A 21,893-nucleotide genomic window follows, 5' to 3' on the forward strand; every position below is an offset into this window, starting at 1 on the left:
GAAAATAAAAGAGAGATCTCTTTTTTTTTTGTTTTTTTTTATCAAATTTTAAATATTATTAATAATATAAACAATGCAAACACATTTAACCTGGCAACAGTTTAAATTACAATGTGAGAGACTCATTGAGTTGGTAAATCAATATAGAGGTAGTGGTATTCAACAAAATGAAAATCAAGATAGTTTTAATTGGTATTGGTTAGAAACTGATGATCGTGGAACTGGTTGTTTGGTTTTAAAGTCTATAAAGACAATCAACACCGAACTACCACAACAAATCAATGTTTCTAATAATAAAGATATTGATATTGAAAGTGAACTGGAAGAAAATGATATTCAAACTATTAATAGTTCGAACGAAAGAGACATAACAACAAGTAAATTAAATCAAAAGTTCGTTCATTATGAATATCATATTTCATTTAGTGTATCATATCAAGTACCTGTATTATATTTAAATGTATACAATAGCGATTCTTCATTCATTAAATGGGATGATATCTGGAATCTATTACCACTTTCAAGCTACGATAAATCTAACCTTTCATCAATACCTTGGATATCACAAGTAGTATGTAAATTGATAATAATAATGATGTACATCATTTAAATAATCTATTAAACTAATAAACAAAACAATAATAATAATAAAGGATCACCCATTATTAGGTATACCATTTTATCAATTACATCCGTGTGAGACAGCAAATCTTATGAATCAAGTATTAGCTAATAATAATATAGTTGATGATGATAAATGTTCGACAACAATAACAACACAAAATCATGAAAATGACTATCTTTTAAGTTGGTTATCAATAGTTGGTCCATTAGTTGGTATTAGATTACCAAAAGAGATATTAATATTAAATAAAAATCTAAAATAAATTGATATTAAAACATACTTTGTCTATATTTGGTTTGTCATGCACGAAGTCGAGTGTTTCGTGTGTCGACAAAAATTTAAAATTAATTGATTCGTCTTTGTATATTTAATTTCTGTATTACTATTATTATTATTTACTAATAATGTATAAAACTGAAGATGATAATAGCAGTAACAGTAGTAATAAAGGTGATGGTGCATCATCGAGTAAACAACAAAAAGCACCATCAGAATATATGAAAGTACAGAGAATGTTTAGACAGCAAACAAAGAATGAATACGGTAGATCTATTCCGAAACACAAGAGAGCACCAATCGATTATTCATCGGTTCTCGACTATAGAAATATAGATTCAAATACCGAGGTTAACAAAGAGCGGATCATCGATTGTACGCAGAGTCTATTCGATTACTCTAGTGTCAGTAGTGATACCTCTTACTATTCACATCCATCGACATGGCGTGTCTACGGCTTGAAAGACTATCCTGGATTCTATTTCATCCCATCGGTATTCAATGTCAAACAACAGAGAAAATGGATAAAAGATGCATTGGAACACTACGCAGAGCCACCCAACAACACAAACCTGAACATCTTTTACGGCGAAGTCAAAGATCTTTGGAGTAATGCACAATCAGAATATATAGAGTTACACGATCAACTTGCTAAACAACTATCATTAAACGATAATGATGAGAATGTTAATGAACAACAAGGAGAGGAAGTAGATAAAAAGAAGAGACCACTTGATAAGAATGGTGAAGAACTACCAACCTATAGAACACTTTTAGATAAACTTGCATGGGCAACACTTGGTTATCAATTCCAATGGACACCAAGAATATATTCCGAGGAATTTCACGAGGCTTTCCCTCAAGGTAATGTGCAGATATTGATCATTAATCATCTACCTTCAATCTATATATAATTAACACAAAATGCTGCTTATTCTAATAGATTTACAAGATCTTGTTACACATATTGCAAAAGCTACGAAATACGATCCTTATGTACCTGAAGCTGCAACCATTAATTTTTATAGTGAAGGTTGTTATGTTTACTAGTTTGATGATACATTTGTTGTTTATAAACTATTAATTAAATATTAATATTATTATTATTATTATTATTATTTGTAATCTCTAGATTCAGTAATGGGTGGTCATCTTGATGATGCAGAAGAAGAGATGGAGAAACCGATTATATCGATAAGTTTTGGTAGTACAGCAGTATTTTTGATGGGTGCAGAGACTAGAGATGTTCCACCAATACCTATATTCATTAGAAGTGGTGATATCGTTATTATGGGTGGTAGATCACGTTATTGTTATCATGGCGTTGCTAGAATAGTAGAAGATTCATTCGATGCCGGTCTTTTAGTTGACTCTAAAGAAGACGATCAATATAGTTGGCATGTACACTGGATGAAAGAAAAGAATAGACGTATCAATATAAATACAAGACAAGTATTTAAAGTACCAAGACAAGGTGAAAAAACAACATAATAAATAAATATAATAATAAGTTAAATAATAATTTTATTTATCTTCTTTATTGACATCTTAATCTTCCTCCTCTTCTTCTTCTTCTTCATCTTGTAATGATCTATTCTTTTTAAGTTTGAATGTATCTGCATCTTCAACATCGAATACAGTGGCCACTCCATTCTCATCGACACGACACTCTACATTTAGTGTATCAACAAAGAATCCCCAACTTTCATATGTTAACTTTTTCTTTCTATAAATCGATCTTGGTTCATTAAGTAGAATCTCTATAATTAGATCTTTTACTTTGTTTAATTGTTCATCTATACTATTATTATTGGCTATTTTACTTTGTTCTATACCTAATGATTTCAAACCAACAGTTGATAATGTTTTGATTATACCATTGATTGCTTTATCGGAGAATACAATCTCTTTGATATCGCTCTTGGAGTTGACCCATTCTGGTATGGTTGCATTTGGTTCACTATCGAACTTCGGTATGTATGGTTTGATATCGACGATAGGTGTTCCATCGATCATGTCGATTCCACTCAGATAGATAGTATCGTAGTCAACTCTATCCAACTTGCACATCGTCATACCAATAGGAACCAATCTATGAGGCGTACGACTAGCTAGAACACCAACTCTTCGACCATTCAACATCGGTGGACTAACCATTACTTGTGAAGGTGGATATCTATTCTCTTTTAAATAAACATAATCTTTCTTATTATAATATTTTGATTTCGATGATAATGTTGAATTTGTTGATTGTGATTGTTGTTGTTGTTGTTGTAGTAGTTGTTGTTGTTGTTCATCTTGTGGTTGTTGTTGTTGAGATTGTCGTTGTTCTATTCTTTTATAATTGTTGTGAAACCAAAATAATATCCATACGTGACTGAAATCCGATAGACCTTTTAGCAGAGAGTCAGCATGTCTCGAGAGAATTTTGATTTTAGCAGTGCTGGTGGGTGCTAATCTTCCTTGACGTGGTGCACCATTCTTGTTTGGAAAGGTAGACTCTGCATAGCCTATCGGGTCAAATGAGATGGTATCTTGTTTCTCGTTTTGCAATGACAATTGCTCTGCCTCTCTAATATAATTCAAATTGGTATTTACATCTACTTTGAATTGCTTTTTCTTTTTTCTTTTAAATGTCAATATTTGATCTTTATTTATATTTTTATGATTACTATCGTTAATACTAGTAATATCATTGTTGCTATTATTACTCTTTGATAATGATGATATCGAATCTACTATTGTATTTGTAGTTGATACACTACAAAAAGATAAATGTGTAACTCTACATGATAAATATCTATTGTTATATACTAATAATTTAGATAGATTATTTAATTTAGTTTTAAACATATCTAATTCTCAAAAATCGAATGTCGTCAATCAAAAAAAACAGACGAATTATGCCATGGGAAATTTCTTAAAATCGATAAATATTATTATAATTGAAATTATTATTAATTAGATTATATTTATCTTCATTTGAATATATTTATTAAGTTAAAAAACTATCCTAGATTTTGAGAAATTTCAAAACTTGGTTGTTTCCAAAAAACAAAAGAATAGGATTAGCCTGTAAAAAAAAAGGTGATCATTATCTTATCATTAATATTTTTGCAATTTTATTATTTATAATTAATTATGTGTTTACATAATAAAACAAATTTAATTATTTGTAGAAATTGTTCTATTACAATATGTGATGATTGTGTTAAGAATGATCATCATGGTCATTCAATCATACAGTCGTTAGATTACAAACAAAGATTGAATGATCTTTGGAATGCTTTGAATCTACAATCGGATGCATATCAATACTCTGTGGAAAAGGAAAAGGAAATAACTTCACACTATGAGAATCTACATCGCTTACTGGCAACCGAAGAACATAACCTAAAGAAACCAATAGTAGAACAAAAACAACAATCAGAACAAAAGATAGATAACATACTCTCAGAGATTCAAACAATAAATCATTTGATCGCTTCGACAACAACAACAACAAGTCTATCACCTACCACTATCACTACACAAACTTCTCCGGATATAGATCAATTAGAATCAGATTTTTCAGATTCAAATAATCTCTATCAAAGTAGAATAGAATCTATTGTCAGTACAATCAAAGAATCGAGTGGAATCAATCAATTGCTATGTAACCGAAATTTGATAGGCGGCGGCGGTGGCAATACCAAACAATTGACGATTTCAGAGTTGCTGGAAACGATGCAACAAACAAAAACACTCGAACCTCCAATCTTTCACGAAATAAAAGTGGATATCGATAAGATGTCGTCACTAAGAAGTCAGCTAAGAGATTCAATTAGAGCTGTTCCTGTTCCATCGAAGCAGCTGTTCACTACCTTTAAACCGATGAAATTCGACGATCGTAAAGAGAAACATATGATCTTTTCGATTGGTGCTCGTGGCAATGATATCTCCATTTTTAATCCTTATATTGACATGGAAATACGATCGCTAAGTAATGTAAAGCCACCCACGACACTCCCATTGAACGACTCTCTATATTCAATGGTTAAGCTTGGAATGGATATCTATTTGTTTGGTGGTGTAGATTCCTCAAGCTTTTGTTTATACAATCCACCCACTCAGAGTTTCTTACCACTGTCTGTAAACGGTGATTATCATGTTGCTGGCAGTAAGAATCTGTCGGTATGTTACGATGGAATTAGATTTATTTATCTGGTCGGTGGACAACTCGTTGGCAACCTACTGACTAGAATCGATCGTTACGATACCCATCAAATGCAATTCGAATCGTTTGCAAATCTAGGGAATCCTACTCAACTGGCCTATACTTTTGTGCGTGGCAATCGGTTGTTTGTCGTCGGTGGCTGGGATGGATATGGTACCAACTACAAATCGATCACAACCTATAACTTGGACGATAGAGAACAGCAACCAACGGTAGTTGAAACCAACATTGGAACAACGGAAAACATCCTATCGTACTGCTACGATAACAACGATAACCTCTATTTCATCGATGCTCAATCGAAACTCTTTAGATACTCACTCACAGCGGACACCGCCGACAAACTAGTGGAATTGGCATCGCCGAAACTAAGAATGCTACACCGATACTCATTGCTTTACAACGACAATCATCTTTACTTTATGGGTGGAATCGAAAATGGTAATCTCGTCTACTCAATCGATGACAATCAATGGGTGCTAACTGACAACGACAAAGTAATCAGATCGACAACTGGTTCTGTATTTTTTACACAATATAACTAACTAATTAACAAATCAAATAACAAACCAACCATATTATTACGTAATAAAACTAGTTTCTATAATAATTTAATTCTTTATAAATTTAGATTGAATAAATATTCTATCCATTTGATTCTTTTGTTTTCTGTTTACAACTTTCTTTTCTACCAATATATTCTGATCTACTCTAAATCTATTATTCGATGTGTATAGTTTCTCCATTAATTCTAATGATAAGTAAGTTAAATTAGTTAGCTTGTTACAATATATAGTTTGTTTTGGTTTAGTTTAGTTTTAAACTTACCTAATGAAAAATAATATGCTCGTGTTCCATCATGTCTAACATGGAAGTTCTCTCCGAGTTTAGATGCGTGCTTCTCGAATCTAGACTGAGCCATGTCGTTCTCAGCGTAGTCACGAATCAGTACTTTGCCACCGGGTTTCAGCACACGATGACACATATCGACGACATTGTCAAAACTGGAGGGATCCATCGCCGACAGCACGAAAATGATCACTACTAGATCGCATTGACCGAACGGTATGTACGATGGCAGCTTATCAGAGTGTTCCGTTGCACTGAATACAAAACTGTGACAACGGTTATGATAGGCCTGATTGTTCTCTACCTCTTTGGCAAGCAAACCGACTGCATGCGACGAGAAATCAAAGCTATAGAAACAGAGTCGATCGTTCAACTCTAGCAGTGGCAGCGTTGTGTTACCAACGCCACAACCAATCTCAAAGCAATTGAGATACTCTTTTCCGTCGTCAGGCTTACTCAGAAACTCTGGAAACTCTCTGACCAACCAATGTCTATCTTTGAAAAAGTTTGCATTGTTCTTCTTATAGAATTTATTCCAATATTGATCTGCATTCTTTTCATATTTTTCTATAAATATTTATATAGGAAATAAATAAACAAATAAATGTTAATTATTATTATTATTATTATTATTATATTAATAAATGTTAGTTAATTTGTTTATTTTGTTCATACATATATTTCATTAAATTAAATTTGAATGAAGAATCAACAATGTCGATATTTTTCGATTTTTGATTAGATATTGAATTGTATTTATTTTATTTATTGTTGTTGTTGTTTTTGTTCATGTTCATATTATTATTACCAATTAGATGTGGAGATATTAAATCAGATTGATCTTTCTTTATATAACCATACAATCTTGCATATCCCAATGCATCATCTGTAATATTATATCCATCAACAATATTTTGATCTCTAATTGAAAGTTTAGAAATATCTAAATCATCTTTATTATTACTACTCATTTTATCTTAAAATAATATTACAACTACGTTTCAACTCAAAATTTCGAAACAAAAAAACGAGTGGAATGAAGTCGGTGGTTGAAAAAAATTTTACAAAAATAAAAATAAAAAAAATAGAAAATTGCTTGGTGCGAAAACTTTGCGGAATCAGAGTGATTCACTGAAGAATAGAATTAGCAAGAAAAATTTTTTGAGAAAAAAAATAGGAAAAAACAAATTAAATTTTTAATTTTAGTTTTTTGTAATTGACACAGCATCTATTTAAACACAATTTAAATTGTACTCAATCATTAATTAATTTTTTATATACAATTAACTTTTCTACAACAATATTTATTTCTGTAAATTTATTTAATCAATATTCTATTTCAACCATTTTATTTCTATAATGCAAATTTTTGTTAAAACTCTTACTGGTAAGACCATCACCTTAGAGGTTGAAGGTTCTGATACCATTGAAAATGTAAAGACCAAGATTCAAGATAAGGAAGGTATTCCACCCGACCAACAACGTCTTATTTTCGCCGGTAAACAATTAGAAGATGGAAGAACTCTCTCAGACTACAACATCCAAAAGGAGTCAACTCTACATTTAGTACTCAGACTCCGTGGTGGTATGCAAATTTTCGTCAAGACTTTGACTGGTAAGACCATCACCTTAGAGGTCGAAGGTTCTGATACCATCGAGAATGTCAAGACCAAGATTCAAGGATACCGAGCTCGAATGGTATTCCACCCGATCAACCAACGTTTGATCTTTGCCGGTAAACAATTAGAAGATGGAAGAACTCTTTCAGATTACAATATCCAGAAGGAGTCAACTCTTCACTTAGTACTCAGACTCCGTGGTGGTATGCAAATCTTCGTCAAGACTTTGACTGGTAAGACTATTACTCTCGAAGTCGAAGGTTCCGATACCATCGAGAATGTCAAGACCAAGATTCAAGACAAGGAAGGTATTCCACCCGATCAACAACGTCTCATCTTTGCCGGAAAGCAATTGGAGGATGGTCGTACTCTCTCAGACTACAACATCCAAAAGGAGTCAACTCTTCACTTAGTACTTAGACTCCGTGGTGGTATGCAAATTTTCGTCAAGACTTTGACTGGTAAGACTATTACCCTTGAGGTCGAAGGTTCCGACACCATCGAAAACGTCAAGACCAAGATTCAAGACAAGGAAGGTATCCCACCCGACCAACAACGTTTGATCTTTGCCGGAAAGCAATTAGAAGATGGTCGTACTCTCTCAGATTACAACATCCAGAAGGAGTCAACACTCCATTTGGTACTTAGACTCCGTGGTGGTATGCAAATATTCGTCAAGACTTTGACTGGTAAGACCATCACCCTCGAAGTAGAAGGTTCCGACACCATCGAGAATGTCAAGACCAAGATTCAAGACAAGGAAGGTATTCCACCCGATCAACAACGTCTTATTTTCGCCGGTAAACAATTAGAAGATGGAAGAACTCTTTCCGATTACAACATTCAGAAGGAATCAACTCTTCACTTGGTACTTCGTCTCCGTGGTGGTTCTCAATAAAACAAAAAAAAACCAAATAAAACCTTGTCATATAATTAAAATAACATGTAATTTGTGACCATTTAAAGATATATATATATATTCTTTATTTATTTCTTATTGTTGATCATTTGTTTGGTGTATTCCCACATTAAAATTGAACCGCTAACATGTACATTGAGTGAACGAATGATACCTAGCTGTGGAATCTCTATACACTTATCCAAGAGGTTGATATACTCTGTTGGTATACCTTCTTTCTCTTTACCAAGCAGTAGAACAGCTTTCTCTGGGAATTTATATTCATTGAGTTGCGAGCTAGTCGAAGTCTGTTCGACACCGAGCAGAGTGTATCCTTCTTGTTTCTTTGAGAGTAGATACTCACGTAGCTGATGTTCCTCTACCTCTGTCATTGGCAACCAACGTTCGGCAGACACAGAGATCTGTTGGAACATTGGATCGTTTGCAACCTTCTTCTTGCTCACCACCAACGACTCGACATTGAAGATCTCACTGGTACGTGCCAGACCAGCAAGATTTGGAATCTTATCGACAAAGGTTGCAACAATAATCAACTGTTGACGAGTACGTGCCATGATATTATAACGAGTTTCATCTTCAACATCGTTCCATGGTAATATCTTCTTCTGATATCCAACCACTTGGTTAGCGCCACTCGATTCGATATAGTCGTCTCCATCGATCTTTGATTCCTTTCCTTCTTCATCATCTTCTTCATCTTGAGAAGTAGATTCTGTTGTTGTTGTTGTTGCTGTTGACTCTACTCTCGACTTTAGTAGAAGGAAGTGACGAAGTTGTGCAGTGAGTGGAGAGTGTTGAACAATGTGGTCAACAAGAAACTCAAAGATACCGGGTGCAGATATTTCGCTCGACGACAACTTCTCGAGTGATGGGATATCGTAGAATAGATTAGTAAAGTCACAGGAACTCTTGAGACCCTCGTCATTCAACGAGAGATGTGCAACGTGTCGCTCCAACGATTTGGAAGTCTGTGTGTTGTTATGGATGTACCACTCCAAGTGCTTGAGATAGTCGAGTACCGATTGGTCGAGCTTGCCAACGAGATGCTTAGAATTGATAATCTTTATAACCATACCGATTGCAGCGTTTCTAACAGACAAATGATGAGAAGAGCACAACGCCATGATCTTACTGAAAATAATATTACATAGTTGGGCATCCTCTAGATACAACATCATATTACCAACAGTAATAATAATAGATGTAACAATATCACCTCTTTCATTTATTTTATCTAATAATCTGTATACATATAGTTAGTTAATAATTATTAAAGTTTTAAAAATAAAAAATAATAATAACATACGGAATGAAATGAGATGATACTAAAGATTGGAATCTTGTTACTAAATTAATAGTGAATATATTGATGTATCTTCTTGTCGATGGTAGATTATAGGTGAATATAATGTCTGTAAGTTTCTTTCCAATCTCTTTCATGCTAGTTGGTACCATATATGGTGCTAATAAGCATAGAATTTGCCATATTCTAATCTATAAATAGTAAATAAAATAAGTTATTATAATTAGTTAATATATATATATTATATATATAATATAAATAAAAGTAATTGTTTTAATTATTTGAGTTACTTACTCTCTTTCTATGTGGTTGTGTATTGATTAGATGTTCAATTTTCTTTGTGAATTCCTTGGTCAAATTGATATCGATAAGATGATTGGCAAGTGTGTTGGTGAATTCTAAATACTTTGATTTGTTACTATTCTCTACTGTTGAAAGAGTAGCCATCTTCTTGATGAATGTAGCAACAACTGCTCTACCAAAGACATCTTTCAATGGAATAGCACCAACTCCAAATCTAATTTCATCGACCTCATTTTCATATGTTGCTTCAATACCCATATCTAATACAAATGTTGAATATCCACTAATATATATATTAAATTAGTTAAATTAATATCAATATCATTACCATTACTATTTTTGATATAAAACAAACACTTACATCATTGGATCATAGAATTGAGTGGATGTCTTCTCATTGTTCTCCCATTCATCGTCTTTTCTAATTGGACCAAAGATGATCGATTGATAGATTTCATCGATGTAGTAGAGCGATATCTCTGGTTGTTCGATCCACACAGGACTGCATTTCAAGAGTAACAGATTCATCAGACCCATAATAGACTCTGAGAGGTTCAGTACCAACTTAAAGTATTTCTTTAGGATATAGTGGTGACTTGTCTCTTCGCTGGTGGGTAGGTGTGAGAGCAATGCCGGTGAGAATGTCAATTGTATGAATGCAGCCATCGATGTAAAATGTGTGTCATTGGCAGAGGCATAGGCAGACGATACGATACGCTCAACAACATCAAGATTGAAATCACCATTCTCGTCATTCTTGGCAAACACAAGCAGAATCTGTGCACAATCGAGGATTGCTTTAATACTGAATCGATTCGATCCACTGATGGCATCGATTACAACTTCTAACAATTCATTTGAATCTTCTAAATTCTTTAATTTACCGGACTATTTTAAAATTAAATATGTTTGTTTGTTTGTTAATAAACAAGTTTGATACAACAAAGCTATTATAGCTAGATAGTTACATCTTGTAAGATTGATAAGATATTTCTTATACATTTCCATTTGATCTTCATAAAGTAGGCTAATGTTGTACCCCATGATGATCTATCGATAATTTAAATAATTGTTGGTTATTAAGTTATTAAGTTATTAAGTTATAAAGATAATAATAGTATATTATACTTACGCATTTAATCCAGTATCTTCAGAGTTATCTTGTGGTCTTAATAATGTAATTGGTAGATAGATTGTTATAATCTTTTGTAAATGTTCAAATGAGTAGAGTTGATGAATCTTTCCAAATAGGCCATAGAGAGACTGGAACATATTGATTGTCTTGATTTGGTCAGACCATAATTTAGAATTGGTTGGTCTGAAGCTCTCTAACTTTTCAATATATTGATTCAAAAGTGTTTGATCAACAATGTCAACAATGAACGATACAATAGTTGCTAAAGAATCACCAAACTCTAACTTTACAATATTATTACTAATACTATTATTGTTACTTAGAATATCCTAAATATAATTATAGTTAGTTATATATAGTTTTGTTTAAAGTTTTAACTAAGCACTTACATGATTAATTATATATCTTATCAAGTTATTGGCAAAGTCGATATCGTTTGATTGAAGTAGTGTTTTAATATTGTTAGATTGTTTAGTTGATAATGAGTTGGATAGTACTGTCGCCAATAATAATAGATTATTGATTGTTTGATAATTAAGTGGTTCGTTATTGTTGTTATTTAGTTGAATATGATTTATAATGTTATTCTTGATGATTGAATCGAATCTCTCTGATGATGTATAGATTAACATTCTAGAGAGCATATAACATCTACTTTTCATTGCGACAAATGAATCACCATAACTTAATACATCTAAACTACCATCCTTACAATTCAACTCGATCTCCTTTACGATGTTATCTGATAACCAACTACCATTATGATTAACACTCGAAAATCCAGTGTTCAACCATTTTCCAATTGATTCATTACACTCTGGTACTGTATGAATCTGCATAGGAATAGAGTATAACACCTTTGTTACATTGCTAAATGATAAATCATCTTTAATTGATAAAGTAACTAATATCTCTATAGTATATTTATATATCTTTGATCTATGTAAGTGATTCCTAAAGTATATTAAACATAAACAATATTAGTTAATTATATATATATATATAATAATAATAATATTAATCAATGTATTTACATTCTTCTTGTTATCTCTAATAAATTAAGTAATTGATCGATATTCTTATCGTTAAGGAAACATAGTTGTAGGTTGTTTCTATTGGTGTTGGATTTAGAGATAAACGAGAGTATCGACATTGTGAATGCCGAAAAGTATTCGGTAGAGGAGATAACATTGAGTAGTTTGGAAAGGAACACTGATTGGAGGTCGGTGCTAAGTGAATTGTAGTAGGTTTCAAGGAAGTATTGAATCGATGGATGAATACGATCTTCGGTGATACCACGATACAAAATGGTGTTGGTGATGGCACGAATCAACGTGCCAAAGATAAACTCCATCGGTAGCTTTGGAATGTATTGTGTGGAGTTCAAAATCTCTAGAACCTGTGCTTTAATTACCGCTGGATTCTCGTGTAGCATGACACGTTGGAACAGGATGTCGAGCCATGCGAAATGCAGTGGCGACTGGTGCACGATGAGCGAGTCGATCTCACGCCAAACCGGTGCGATCAAATGAACATTGAATTCATCGAGTGTCTCGTTGATCAAGAAGAACGTATCCCATTGCTTCTGGAGTTGTTCCGATTCCTCTGCCGACCAACGGAAGTATTCAGACCAACAACGATTAGGCGCATCCACGCACGTATTTTGTGTTTCATCGATCGATCGTTTGATTGTCTTTTTCAAGAGGTAGTTCGAACGTTTTCTTATGAGTGGATCGGCGTCGATGAATCCTTGAATTAGATATCTCCAGAAATCCGGTGAGTAAGTGAGGTCGACGATGCTGGACGAGAAGAATGTATCGTATTGACGTGCGAGAATCTTAAAGGCGTCGGACTTTATTTCATGCTCGGCAATAGTAAACATCTTCATAACGGTGGATACTAACGATTGGCACTGAGCTACACTCGAACATCTGAGCAACGACGGTAACAGTGTGACAATCAACGATTGTCTTTGCTCGACATTGTCAGACATCAACAAAGGTGTCAACAATTGTTGTTCGTAAACAACATCTACAAACTTCCTAATAGATAAACTACTGGTAGTTTGGTTATTCTGGTTGAGTTGACTATCGATTAAACTACTAAGAATTGTATATAAAATATTTGAATTCTTTATATTATTTGCTGTTACTTTTGTTGTTGTTGTTGTTGTTTCTGATGATTGTTGTTGTTGTTGTTGTTGATCTAAATGATAATGATGATCATTATGCTCATTACTTGTTGTTAATGATATCAATGATTGTTGTAATTGTCGAATAAGAGAACCAGTGAATTCATCGTCCGATACTCTTAACAATGTGTTCGATAGTAAGTTAGATATCAAGACAATGATTGATTGTGAACTACTTGCTACACCACTGTTTAATTGTGCAAGTACAGTAATATAGATATCTATTACATTTGAGGATAGTTGTTTATTGCTATTGTTATCTGTTTGAGATGATGTTAATCTCTTTACAAGTGAATCTAATGAATGTAATAATAATTGAAGATAAAATGATTGTTTAACTTGTAATTCATTATTAATATTATTATTATTATTGTTATACTGTTTAAAAGTAGATAATATTGATTGTTCGATTTGATTAATATAGTTTCTTAGAGTTTCGTTTTGATGTGTAGCGGTGGTTGTGGTGAAGAGTGATGCAGAGAATAAAGATTCGATAAAACTAATAAAGATAAGATCGACACTTGCAATATCAATAATCTTTTGTTGTGAATATTGTTCTGCAATAGAATCGGAGAATCTATTCAATTGATTTAAAATAAAGCTATTTGAATTGGATATATAGATATCTGTGTCACCCATTCTTTCTTTCTTTCTAATAAAAATAATCACTCGTTTTTTTTTTTTTTGACTTTCGTTTTTTTGTTTTCATAGTTCTAAAAAAAATTGATCAATCATTGTTGTTTTTTTGTTTTTTGTTTTTCTATTTTAGATCTAAAAAATAATGATTGATTTAACTCAATTTTTTTTTATTTTTGTTTGAAGATCTAGAAAAAAATTTAAACAAATTAGAAAGTATTTATGTCGAAGACATTTTTAAGAAATTTGTACTGTACTTCCTGTAAAGAATGAGGAGACAATTTTATTTAAAGAGAATTTAACTTATATTGCAGGAGGGTGCTCTGGTTTTAGGAGGACGAATGTGGCCATCAGCAAGCTCAACAGTGAAATGTATCATACCATCATTTCCAAAGACAAATGAAGGTGTGTCTCCAACAAATGCGGTATCTTCATTCCAAAAGAAATCTCCCATTATCAATGCAAGTAAGAATTCTGTATCGAAAGTATAACCAGGGTGAGGAGTAGTTAATGACACAAGATATGTTCCTAAGGCTTCAGGATTGAATATTTCGAAATATCCGTATCCCTATATAAGAATAAATATTAATATTTAAACTTTATGAATACAATCTATATTTTAACTTACCCAATTGGAAGTAGAGGTCAAAGTGATATCATAGAAATCAAACTTCACAAATCCACAAAATCCTTTGTGATAGTTGCCAGATGATACCGGTTTAAACTTCATCGATAAAGACATTTGGAGAGAGGTATATGATTCTAGATCACCATCAAGATGGAGATCTAAAATGAAATTTGATGAAAGTTGGTATTGGTTGGAATCGTAGAGGTACACAACGTCGTTCTGAAAATCATGAACAAGTCTACTAATATTGTTAAAAGTAGGTAAAAAGGCTAATTTAGGGAAAGCCTCTATCATAATTTGACTGGCTGATGTAAACTTCAATGGAGAGTAAAGTGGTAATGAATATTTATCTAGAGAAAAAAAAACAAAAAAGAAAAAATAGTTAAATTTTTGATTTGATTTAAATAAATATAAGAAAAAAAGAATCTTACCTATTATGTAATTGAAAGATATATCGTTAAGCAGGCCATCAACTAAATCACGAATATATGGGGCATCTATCGAGTATGTATAAGTATTAACACTACTTAGTGGATTCCAAGAGACAGCATCATAGGTATAAGCGGGATACTTCATATTTCCATTTGCAAGGAAATAGGTTCTTGGCTAAATATTTGGTTAATTAGCAAATTCATAGTTTATACAGTATTTTTTCGTTATACATACGAAAGGATCTTTTAAATTACTTAGATCACTTAAATGATAACCACGGGTATATTCTTTATAAATTCCGAAACCGAATTTGGACAAATCAATGTTTCTATATGGAGGGAATAATGAATTTATAGTTTCTACATTGAAAATACTCTATTTTAAAAAAATTATTAGAATTTATTTCTTTATTATTATTAGAAAGTATATTTACATTAAAGAAACCTTCTATAGCTAAGTCGAGTACTGATTTTCTTGGTAATATGGCATCGGTATCAATAGATCTCTCTAATATATCAGATCCTCCATTCAATTTAACAATATTAAATTTCATTGTTATGTTAGTTTTTCTAAAATCAAAATCGAAATTAAAGAAAAGATTTCCAGATTCAGGATCAATTCTGGAATAATCAACAGAAACATTCTTGTATCTACCTGTATCACTACCCTCTACTGAACTTGTCAACAAATGATAGGATACTTGAATAGGGAAGAATCTAAATATGTTTTAAATTAGAAATTCTTTACATTAATTATTATTTCACAAATACATACAATCCAACATCATAAGAATTTTTTTTCATAGGTGAAACACGAAATCCCGCCAATTCAGTTTTATTTTTCAACTCTACTTTAAAATGGCATGCAAATTCTTTATCATTCACAATATCTGGGAAAGAATAATTCTCCAAACCATTTTCAATTAAACTTAAAATCTTAATTAAAATATATTAATTAAAGGATTCAATTTTTAATATCTTATATTTTATTTACTTACATTATGATCAAACCACTTTTTCATTCCTGATTTAGGGTATGATGACACTGAAAATCCAGCCAGAGTTGGCACTTCTTGAGAGTTTACCTCAATAGATAAGTATAGAATAATTACAAATATATAATATAATTTCATTTTTCTTCTAAAAATTAATAAAATATTCCCTTTGTTGATTTATTTAAGTCAATTCAATGCAATAACAGAAAAAAATAAATAAAATATAATCCTCAAAACGATTTTTATTAAGAATTTTTTTAAAAATATCCCAGGGTCTTATGTCTTTGCTAATCGGTTCTAGCATGATCCGAAGGATTGATATGAAATCTTTGAATTTGTGAATTGATATGCCTACGTGGCCATAAAACTATCTGTTATCTATTGTTTATTTTTCCCCCAAGAGTGATTAATGATAGAGATCACCCTAGTTTTATTACAATGTTGTATTTCTATGATTCCAACTTTTTTTTAAATAAAAAAATCTATCTATGTTTTTGAGAATCAATTTTGGGCAATTTCAAATTTCAATTAAACAAAACCACGTCTTACTTCAAATTTTAAAATTGTATCCTTCCAATATTACAACCATTGTCAATTTTTTTGAAAAATCGTTGGACACAACTTGAATGCCCAATAATTCTGATTTTTAAAAAATGCCAAATGTTTGTTAACAAACATGCCCATTGTATTATTAATCATCACTCTTAAATTAGAATACAAATAATGGATTGAGCATCACATATATTGATATTTATCCTAGGTTGAGAGATGTAGAATAAGAGATTTCATTTATTGATTTTTATTCTATTAAATTCGAGGGCTGGGTATAAAATTACAACACAAAAAAGTGCCAAAGAAGTTTTAAACAAAGAGAATTTTTTATCCCTCATCCAATAGATATTTTTCTTTTTAATTTTCAAAATTAATTTATATTGAATTATTTTTTTTTAAGGAATATATAATCCTATTCTCTAGAGAAGGAATCTTTAAAATTAAATATTCCAAATTAAATAATATAGAAAATAAAATGAGATATATAATTATTTTTATTTTTTTAATTCAATGTAATTTTAAATTTTAGTTATTATTCAGACTTTTTACAATATCTAACTTTTCTTTTTAACCCAATATCAAATATAGTAATTTATTTAACTAAAGGGGCTATATTACCTGGATGTAAATGCCAACAACATGATTTCAACACCTATTGTGGTTATGAAATAGAGAGTGAATGTGATGACATCATTGGAAACAATTTATATCAATGCATTACAACAGGTCACGCTCCAGTTTTACGTGAAGTTTGCCCCTACTCTGAAAGTCTTCCCGCAAGTTGTCAGAGCTCTCCAGTTAATTCTCAGTGTGTTCCAATCTCTCCGAGTTGTCTTTGTAGTGGTTCCGATGATCAGGTAAGAAAACCATTTTGTATTACTTTTCCATTTTTTTTAATTAATAATATAACATTTTTAGTGTGGATCAAGTTTTCCATCATATTGTCCTTTAAGTAGATTTCCATTGAGTCATAATCTCTACCAATGTTCTGGTGAAGGTTCTTATCCAATTCTGATGTGGTCCTGTCCAAATGGTTGCCATCATCATAAATATAATGACTCTTGCAAAAGAGAACCAAATTCGGAATTTTTAGGAAAGATAAAAAAAGTTGTCATTTTGATGCAAGAAAATAGAGCTTTCGATAATTATTATGGTAAATATAATTCAAAATAAGATAAATATTTATTAAAATATTTATTAATGTATTTTAAATTAGGAACAATGGCTGGTGTAAGAAATTATTTGGAAAAACCAAGAAATGTTTTCTATCAACCTGATCCAAAAGGAGTTAATCAATTCAATGGAATAAAATCCACTGTTCCATTTGAGATTACAGGACTGAATTCTGATTGTATTGCTGCTGGAACTATCTCTTGGGACCAATCGCATATCTCCTATAATGGAGGTTTAAATAATAATTGGGTTAATGGAAGCACTGCCTACGCAATGGGATTCTTTACAAGAACTTCAACTTTGCAGTTTTATTTCCAATTGGCGGAAAGCTTTACAATTCTTGATCAATATTATCAAGGTATAATGGCATCTACCTATCCTAATAGAATTTTCCATTGGAGTGGTACAATTGATGCAAGAGGTAAAACTCGCGTAGGACCAGTTATTCACAATGATATCATACCCCCGCCCGATTGGCCAACCTATCCTGAGATGTTGGATGCAGCAAATGTAACATGGAGATTATACCAAGATAAAAGAGATGAATTCGACTGTAACCCACTTTTTTGGTTTGAGCAATTCCAAATGGCTGAAAATGGTTCATCACTTTCAACAAATGGTTTGAAATATTGGGGAATGGAAGCTTTCTATCAACACCTTCAAAGTAATTCATTACCAAATGTAACATGGCTTGTAGCACCTCAAGAATTAATTGAACATCCAATGAATGGTCCACACGGTATGTAAATTTAAATATATTAAAATAAGTTTACACATATTAATTTCTATTTTTTAAGGTGGACAATGGTTTACTCAACAAATTATCAATTATATTGGAAATGGTTCTCAAGAAGTCTGGGGTGATATTGCATTCATTCTCAATTATGATGAGAGTGGAGGATTCTTTGATCATGTCACTCCACCAGTTGCACCACTGGGTACCATCGATGAGTGGACCTATGATATGAATGGAGAAGTTTCACCAATTGGACCAGGAGCTAGAGTTCCATCAATGATGATTTCACCATTCTCAACTGGTAATAATGTCTTTGTTGAAAACACTGATCATACATCAGTTATGATGTTCTTAGAAGAATGGTATGATTGAGTCCTATTGTTCATTTTATATTTTTTTTTTAATTATAATTTATTTTAATATATAGGACTGAAGCAGCAGGTTATGGTCGTGTTGAAAATAATCAAATTTCAAAGTACAGAAGAAACTTTATGTCTGATTACACCCACTCACTTGATTTCTCAAAGGATGTAACATTTCCTCTCCCAACTTATGTTGTTCCAACTCCTGCCTTTGATAACCATACTCGTGATGGTTGGATAGCCACAGAGCAATGTTCAGTTGTTCCAGGTGGTTTCACTAGTCCATACGTAACTCGTAATTTCCCACCAACGCAATCGATGGAAATAGGTTTTAAAAAGGTGGTTGGACATGATCCATCTATAGGTAGATCATATGTATTTGATATGAACACAAGTCCATCTGGAGGTAGTGGTGCCCTTGCAGTAATCAATGGTAATTTGGGAATAGAGCCAGTAGATCCATCTAAAACCACAACAAATCAAATATTCCAAATAGTACCATCAACAATCTATACCGTTGGATCTCAAATCAATACCACAGCCAACGGTGCCGAACAATGTATCTGTACCTCTGAATCTGTAGTATATCTTACAAGTTGCTCCAGTTGTAATCAAGTTTGGTTTGTTTGGGACCTTTACAACGGCAAAGGTCATGTGTTTGAAAATGTCAACAATCCTGGTTTCTTGTCTTTGACAGTCGACAATCAGCTAATCCTCAGTCAAACAACAGAACCAACAACATCGTTCACAATCTATTCCATAAACAACTCTCCTTAAATTAATAATAAATATAATTTTTGGTATTTGACATTTATTTTTTTTTTTAGTTAACTTATATGATTATTTTGATATTAATAGTAAAAGTTAAATAAAATAAAAAAATCAATTTAAATTCCATGATTCTATAATAATATCAACTGAAGTGTTAAAAAGAAAGAAATTAATATCACAATAAATAGAGATAGGATAAAAAACTGAATATTTCATATTTTTTTATATATTTAAATTTTAATTTTGAATAAAAAATATCTTTTGAGACTCGATTGTGGATCATGAATTTTTTGCCAACGTGGTCACCAAAATATCGGAATGTTGTTAAGAGTTTTTTGTAAATCAATTGATTAAATTTATTTCAAGCATTTTTGAAATGTTTTTTTTTTTTTTGATTCCCTCATTTGGAACATTCATTTTTCATTATATTTATTTTATTCTTTTGTGTTTTATTATTTTAATTTGTTCATCAATGGAAAAGATAATTGTTTTTTTAATATTTACATCCTTTGTTTTCGATGTGGTGAAAAGTGTAAGAAATTTTAAAAAAAAATTTCAAAATTAACTTTTTTTAATAAAATGATCTACAATTTATATAGACATTACCAACAAGTATCAATATAATTACAACTGATAATAATTTCTATTCAATTCAATTGAGTAATGGAAAACTATTGGAACAAAACCAATTTAAAGTTCCAGGTAATTGTCAAATTTTTGATATACTTCCAGGTGTTGGAAATGAATTCCAATTCTATGGTATCAATGGAACTGATCCTGCTTTTCCAATGATCTTTTTATACAATCCAACTGTAAGTTGTTCTAAGGTATATGGGAAATAAACAATAAACTAACTTTAACAATACCCTCACAATTCAATAGGAAAATGAATTATCTACACAATTTGAAATCTATAAAGCATATGATACTGGTTATGAAGGTTTTATCGGCACCAATGGTTATGATAAAACCAACAATATTGTTTATCAATGTGTTTATGGTCAATCATCAAATGATCTTGGTGATTTAGTTTTAATTGGAAGTGATTTCAAGAATCAAAATCAGTATGTATTTAATATTATTGATCAATTTCTATATAAATCAATTTTTCTTAACTATTTTTAAATGCTATAAAGGTTTCAATTTATTCTAAATGAACCATCTAATATTGTTGGATGCTATTATGACCCGATTTCCAATGTAAATTACTTTACCACACAGGGTAGAGATCAGATTCCAGTCAATAATATCACTGTTTATGCATATAACTTGACCAGTTCAAAGATTATTCAAAGTGTAGAGTTTACAATTCCCAACCTTCAAATTTATGTAGGATTAAGTGATGTAATATATTACAAAGGTTCCGTTTACATTGCTACTGGTGCTCTTGGTTATCCATCAGTCATTTTCCAACTCAATATGGAAACTAACTCAGTGACAACAGTACTCTCAGTTGAGACACCATATCACTCTGGATACCTAGAACCATTTGTATTTGACCAAGTCAATGAATACATGGCATACATCAACATAGTTGGTGATAAATTATACCTCTACATGCTCGATCTCATAACATTATCAAATTCACTCATCAAGATTCCGAATTATGTTCCATACAATGATTATTCTTACTTTATCAGTTTTAGATAAATAATAACCAACAAACACTTTTTAGACTCAACCACCCAAAATTATCAATAAAAACACTAATTTATTAATTTCAATTATTTTGTGTTTAGACTAACACCATGGTAAAAATCAAGCAAACAAAAAGATCTATTCTCATATTTAGAAAGATTTCAATTATTAAAAACAGTTTTTAAGAGTTTCTAAAAAATAAATATACAATACTAATACACTAATGTTTTAAAGTTTGTATAGTTGAAATTATTTTTGTAGCTATTATTATTTGTGTTGAGATTTTATACAAATTCAATAATGTCGAGGTTTTCATCAAAAGAAGTTTGAATTGATATAGGAAAAAAAAGTGAAAATTACGATGATCATATTCACTCATTAAGATTCAGAATTAAATCGATGATTTTGTAACTCTTGGATAAAATAAAAAAATTAAAAAGAGTTTTTTCAACCTCTATCTGTTTTAATGTTAAAAATTTTAATATTTTGAAATGGAAAATTAAAAATTTTGAATTAAATTATATATAGTAAATAA

The 21,893-nt window shown here is 31.4% G+C and overlaps 10 protein-coding genes across 10 annotated transcripts; 6 read left to right on the forward strand and 4 right to left on the reverse strand.

The window, feature by feature from the left end:
- Positions 1 to 73: 73 nt before the first annotated feature.
- Positions 74 to 887, forward strand: atg10 (ATG3/ATG10 family protein; the record flags this gene model as incomplete). Its single annotated transcript, XM_020572236.1, has 2 exons — positions 74 to 571; positions 654 to 887. 2 exons carry the CDS (start codon positions 74 to 76, stop codon positions 885 to 887), a joined length of 732 nt encoding a protein of 243 aa, XP_020438094.1.
- Positions 888 to 1,029: 142 nt separating this feature from the next.
- On the forward strand, positions 1,030 to 1,951 carry PPL_01222 (uncharacterized protein; the record flags this gene model as incomplete). Its single annotated transcript, XM_020572237.1, has 2 exons — positions 1,030 to 1,765; positions 1,845 to 1,951. 2 exons carry the CDS (start codon positions 1,030 to 1,032, stop codon positions 1,949 to 1,951), a joined length of 843 nt encoding a protein of 280 aa, XP_020438095.1.
- A 90-nt stretch (positions 1,952 to 2,041) lies between these two features.
- Positions 2,042 to 2,392, forward strand: PPL_01223 (alkylated DNA repair protein; the record flags this gene model as incomplete). Its single annotated transcript, XM_020572238.1, has 1 exon — positions 2,042 to 2,392. One exon carries the CDS (start codon positions 2,042 to 2,044, stop codon positions 2,390 to 2,392), a length of 351 nt encoding a protein of 116 aa, XP_020438096.1.
- Positions 2,393 to 2,449: 57 nt separating this feature from the next.
- Positions 2,450 to 3,754, reverse strand: PPL_01224 (SAM-dependent methyltransferase; the record flags this gene model as incomplete). The annotated part of the gene is made up of 1 exon (XM_020572239.1): positions 2,450 to 3,754. One exon carries the CDS (start codon positions 3,752 to 3,754, stop codon positions 2,450 to 2,452), a length of 1,305 nt encoding a protein of 434 aa, XP_020438097.1.
- A 288-nt stretch (positions 3,755 to 4,042) lies between these two features.
- Positions 4,043 to 5,337, forward strand: PPL_01225 (B-box zinc finger protein; the record flags this gene model as incomplete). Its single annotated transcript, XM_020572240.1, has 2 exons — positions 4,043 to 5,074; positions 5,314 to 5,337. The coding sequence occupies 2 exons, from the start codon at positions 4,043 to 4,045 to the stop codon at positions 5,335 to 5,337; spliced, it is 1,056 nt and encodes a 351-aa protein (XP_020438098.1).
- A 391-nt stretch (positions 5,338 to 5,728) lies between these two features.
- PPL_01226 (class I SAM-dependent methyltransferase) lies at positions 5,729 to 6,937 on the reverse strand (the record flags this gene model as incomplete). The annotated part of the gene is made up of 3 exons (XM_020572241.1): positions 5,729 to 5,868; positions 5,946 to 6,533; positions 6,775 to 6,937. The coding sequence occupies 3 exons, from the start codon at positions 6,935 to 6,937 to the stop codon at positions 5,729 to 5,731; spliced, it is 891 nt and encodes a 296-aa protein (XP_020438099.1).
- Positions 6,938 to 7,325: 388 nt separating this feature from the next.
- PPL_01227 (ubiquitin family protein) lies at positions 7,326 to 8,483 on the forward strand (the record flags this gene model as incomplete). The annotated part of the gene is made up of 1 exon (XM_020572242.1): positions 7,326 to 8,483. The coding sequence occupies one exon, from the start codon at positions 7,326 to 7,328 to the stop codon at positions 8,481 to 8,483; it is 1,158 nt and encodes a 385-aa protein (XP_020438100.1).
- An 89-nt stretch (positions 8,484 to 8,572) lies between these two features.
- Positions 8,573 to 14,075, reverse strand: PPL_01228 (TrmH family RNA methyltransferase; the record flags this gene model as incomplete). Its single annotated transcript, XM_020572243.1, has 8 exons — positions 8,573 to 9,635; positions 9,811 to 9,998; positions 10,102 to 10,393; positions 10,472 to 10,998; positions 11,079 to 11,160; positions 11,243 to 11,574; positions 11,635 to 12,199; positions 12,280 to 14,075. The coding sequence occupies 8 exons, from the start codon at positions 14,073 to 14,075 to the stop codon at positions 8,573 to 8,575; spliced, it is 4,845 nt and encodes a 1,614-aa protein (XP_020438101.1).
- A 295-nt stretch (positions 14,076 to 14,370) lies between these two features.
- PPL_01229 (uncharacterized protein) lies at positions 14,371 to 16,264 on the reverse strand (the record flags this gene model as incomplete). The annotated part of the gene is made up of 7 exons (XM_020572244.1): positions 14,371 to 14,640; positions 14,701 to 15,050; positions 15,132 to 15,306; positions 15,367 to 15,507; positions 15,566 to 15,848; positions 15,907 to 16,067; positions 16,130 to 16,264. The coding sequence occupies 7 exons, from the start codon at positions 16,262 to 16,264 to the stop codon at positions 14,371 to 14,373; spliced, it is 1,515 nt and encodes a 504-aa protein (XP_020438102.1).
- A 515-nt stretch (positions 16,265 to 16,779) lies between these two features.
- On the forward strand, positions 16,780 to 21,370 carry PPL_01230 (nonhemolytic phospholipases C family protein; the record flags this gene model as incomplete). Its single annotated transcript, XM_020572245.1, has 11 exons — positions 16,780 to 16,788; positions 17,079 to 17,190; positions 17,285 to 17,535; positions 17,597 to 17,831; positions 17,895 to 18,590; positions 18,649 to 18,949; positions 19,015 to 19,531; positions 19,777 to 19,806; positions 20,320 to 20,532; positions 20,603 to 20,788; positions 20,942 to 21,370. 11 exons carry the CDS (start codon positions 16,780 to 16,782, stop codon positions 21,368 to 21,370), a joined length of 2,979 nt encoding a protein of 992 aa, XP_020438103.1.
- Positions 21,371 to 21,893: the final 523 nt, after the last annotated feature.

The sequence above is a fragment of the Heterostelium album genome, assembly GCF_000004825.1.
Source record: "Heterostelium album PN500 unplaced genomic scaffold PPL_contig1, whole genome shotgun sequence".
Taxonomy (NCBI): domain Eukaryota; phylum Evosea; class Eumycetozoa; order Acytosteliales; family Acytosteliaceae; genus Heterostelium; species Heterostelium album.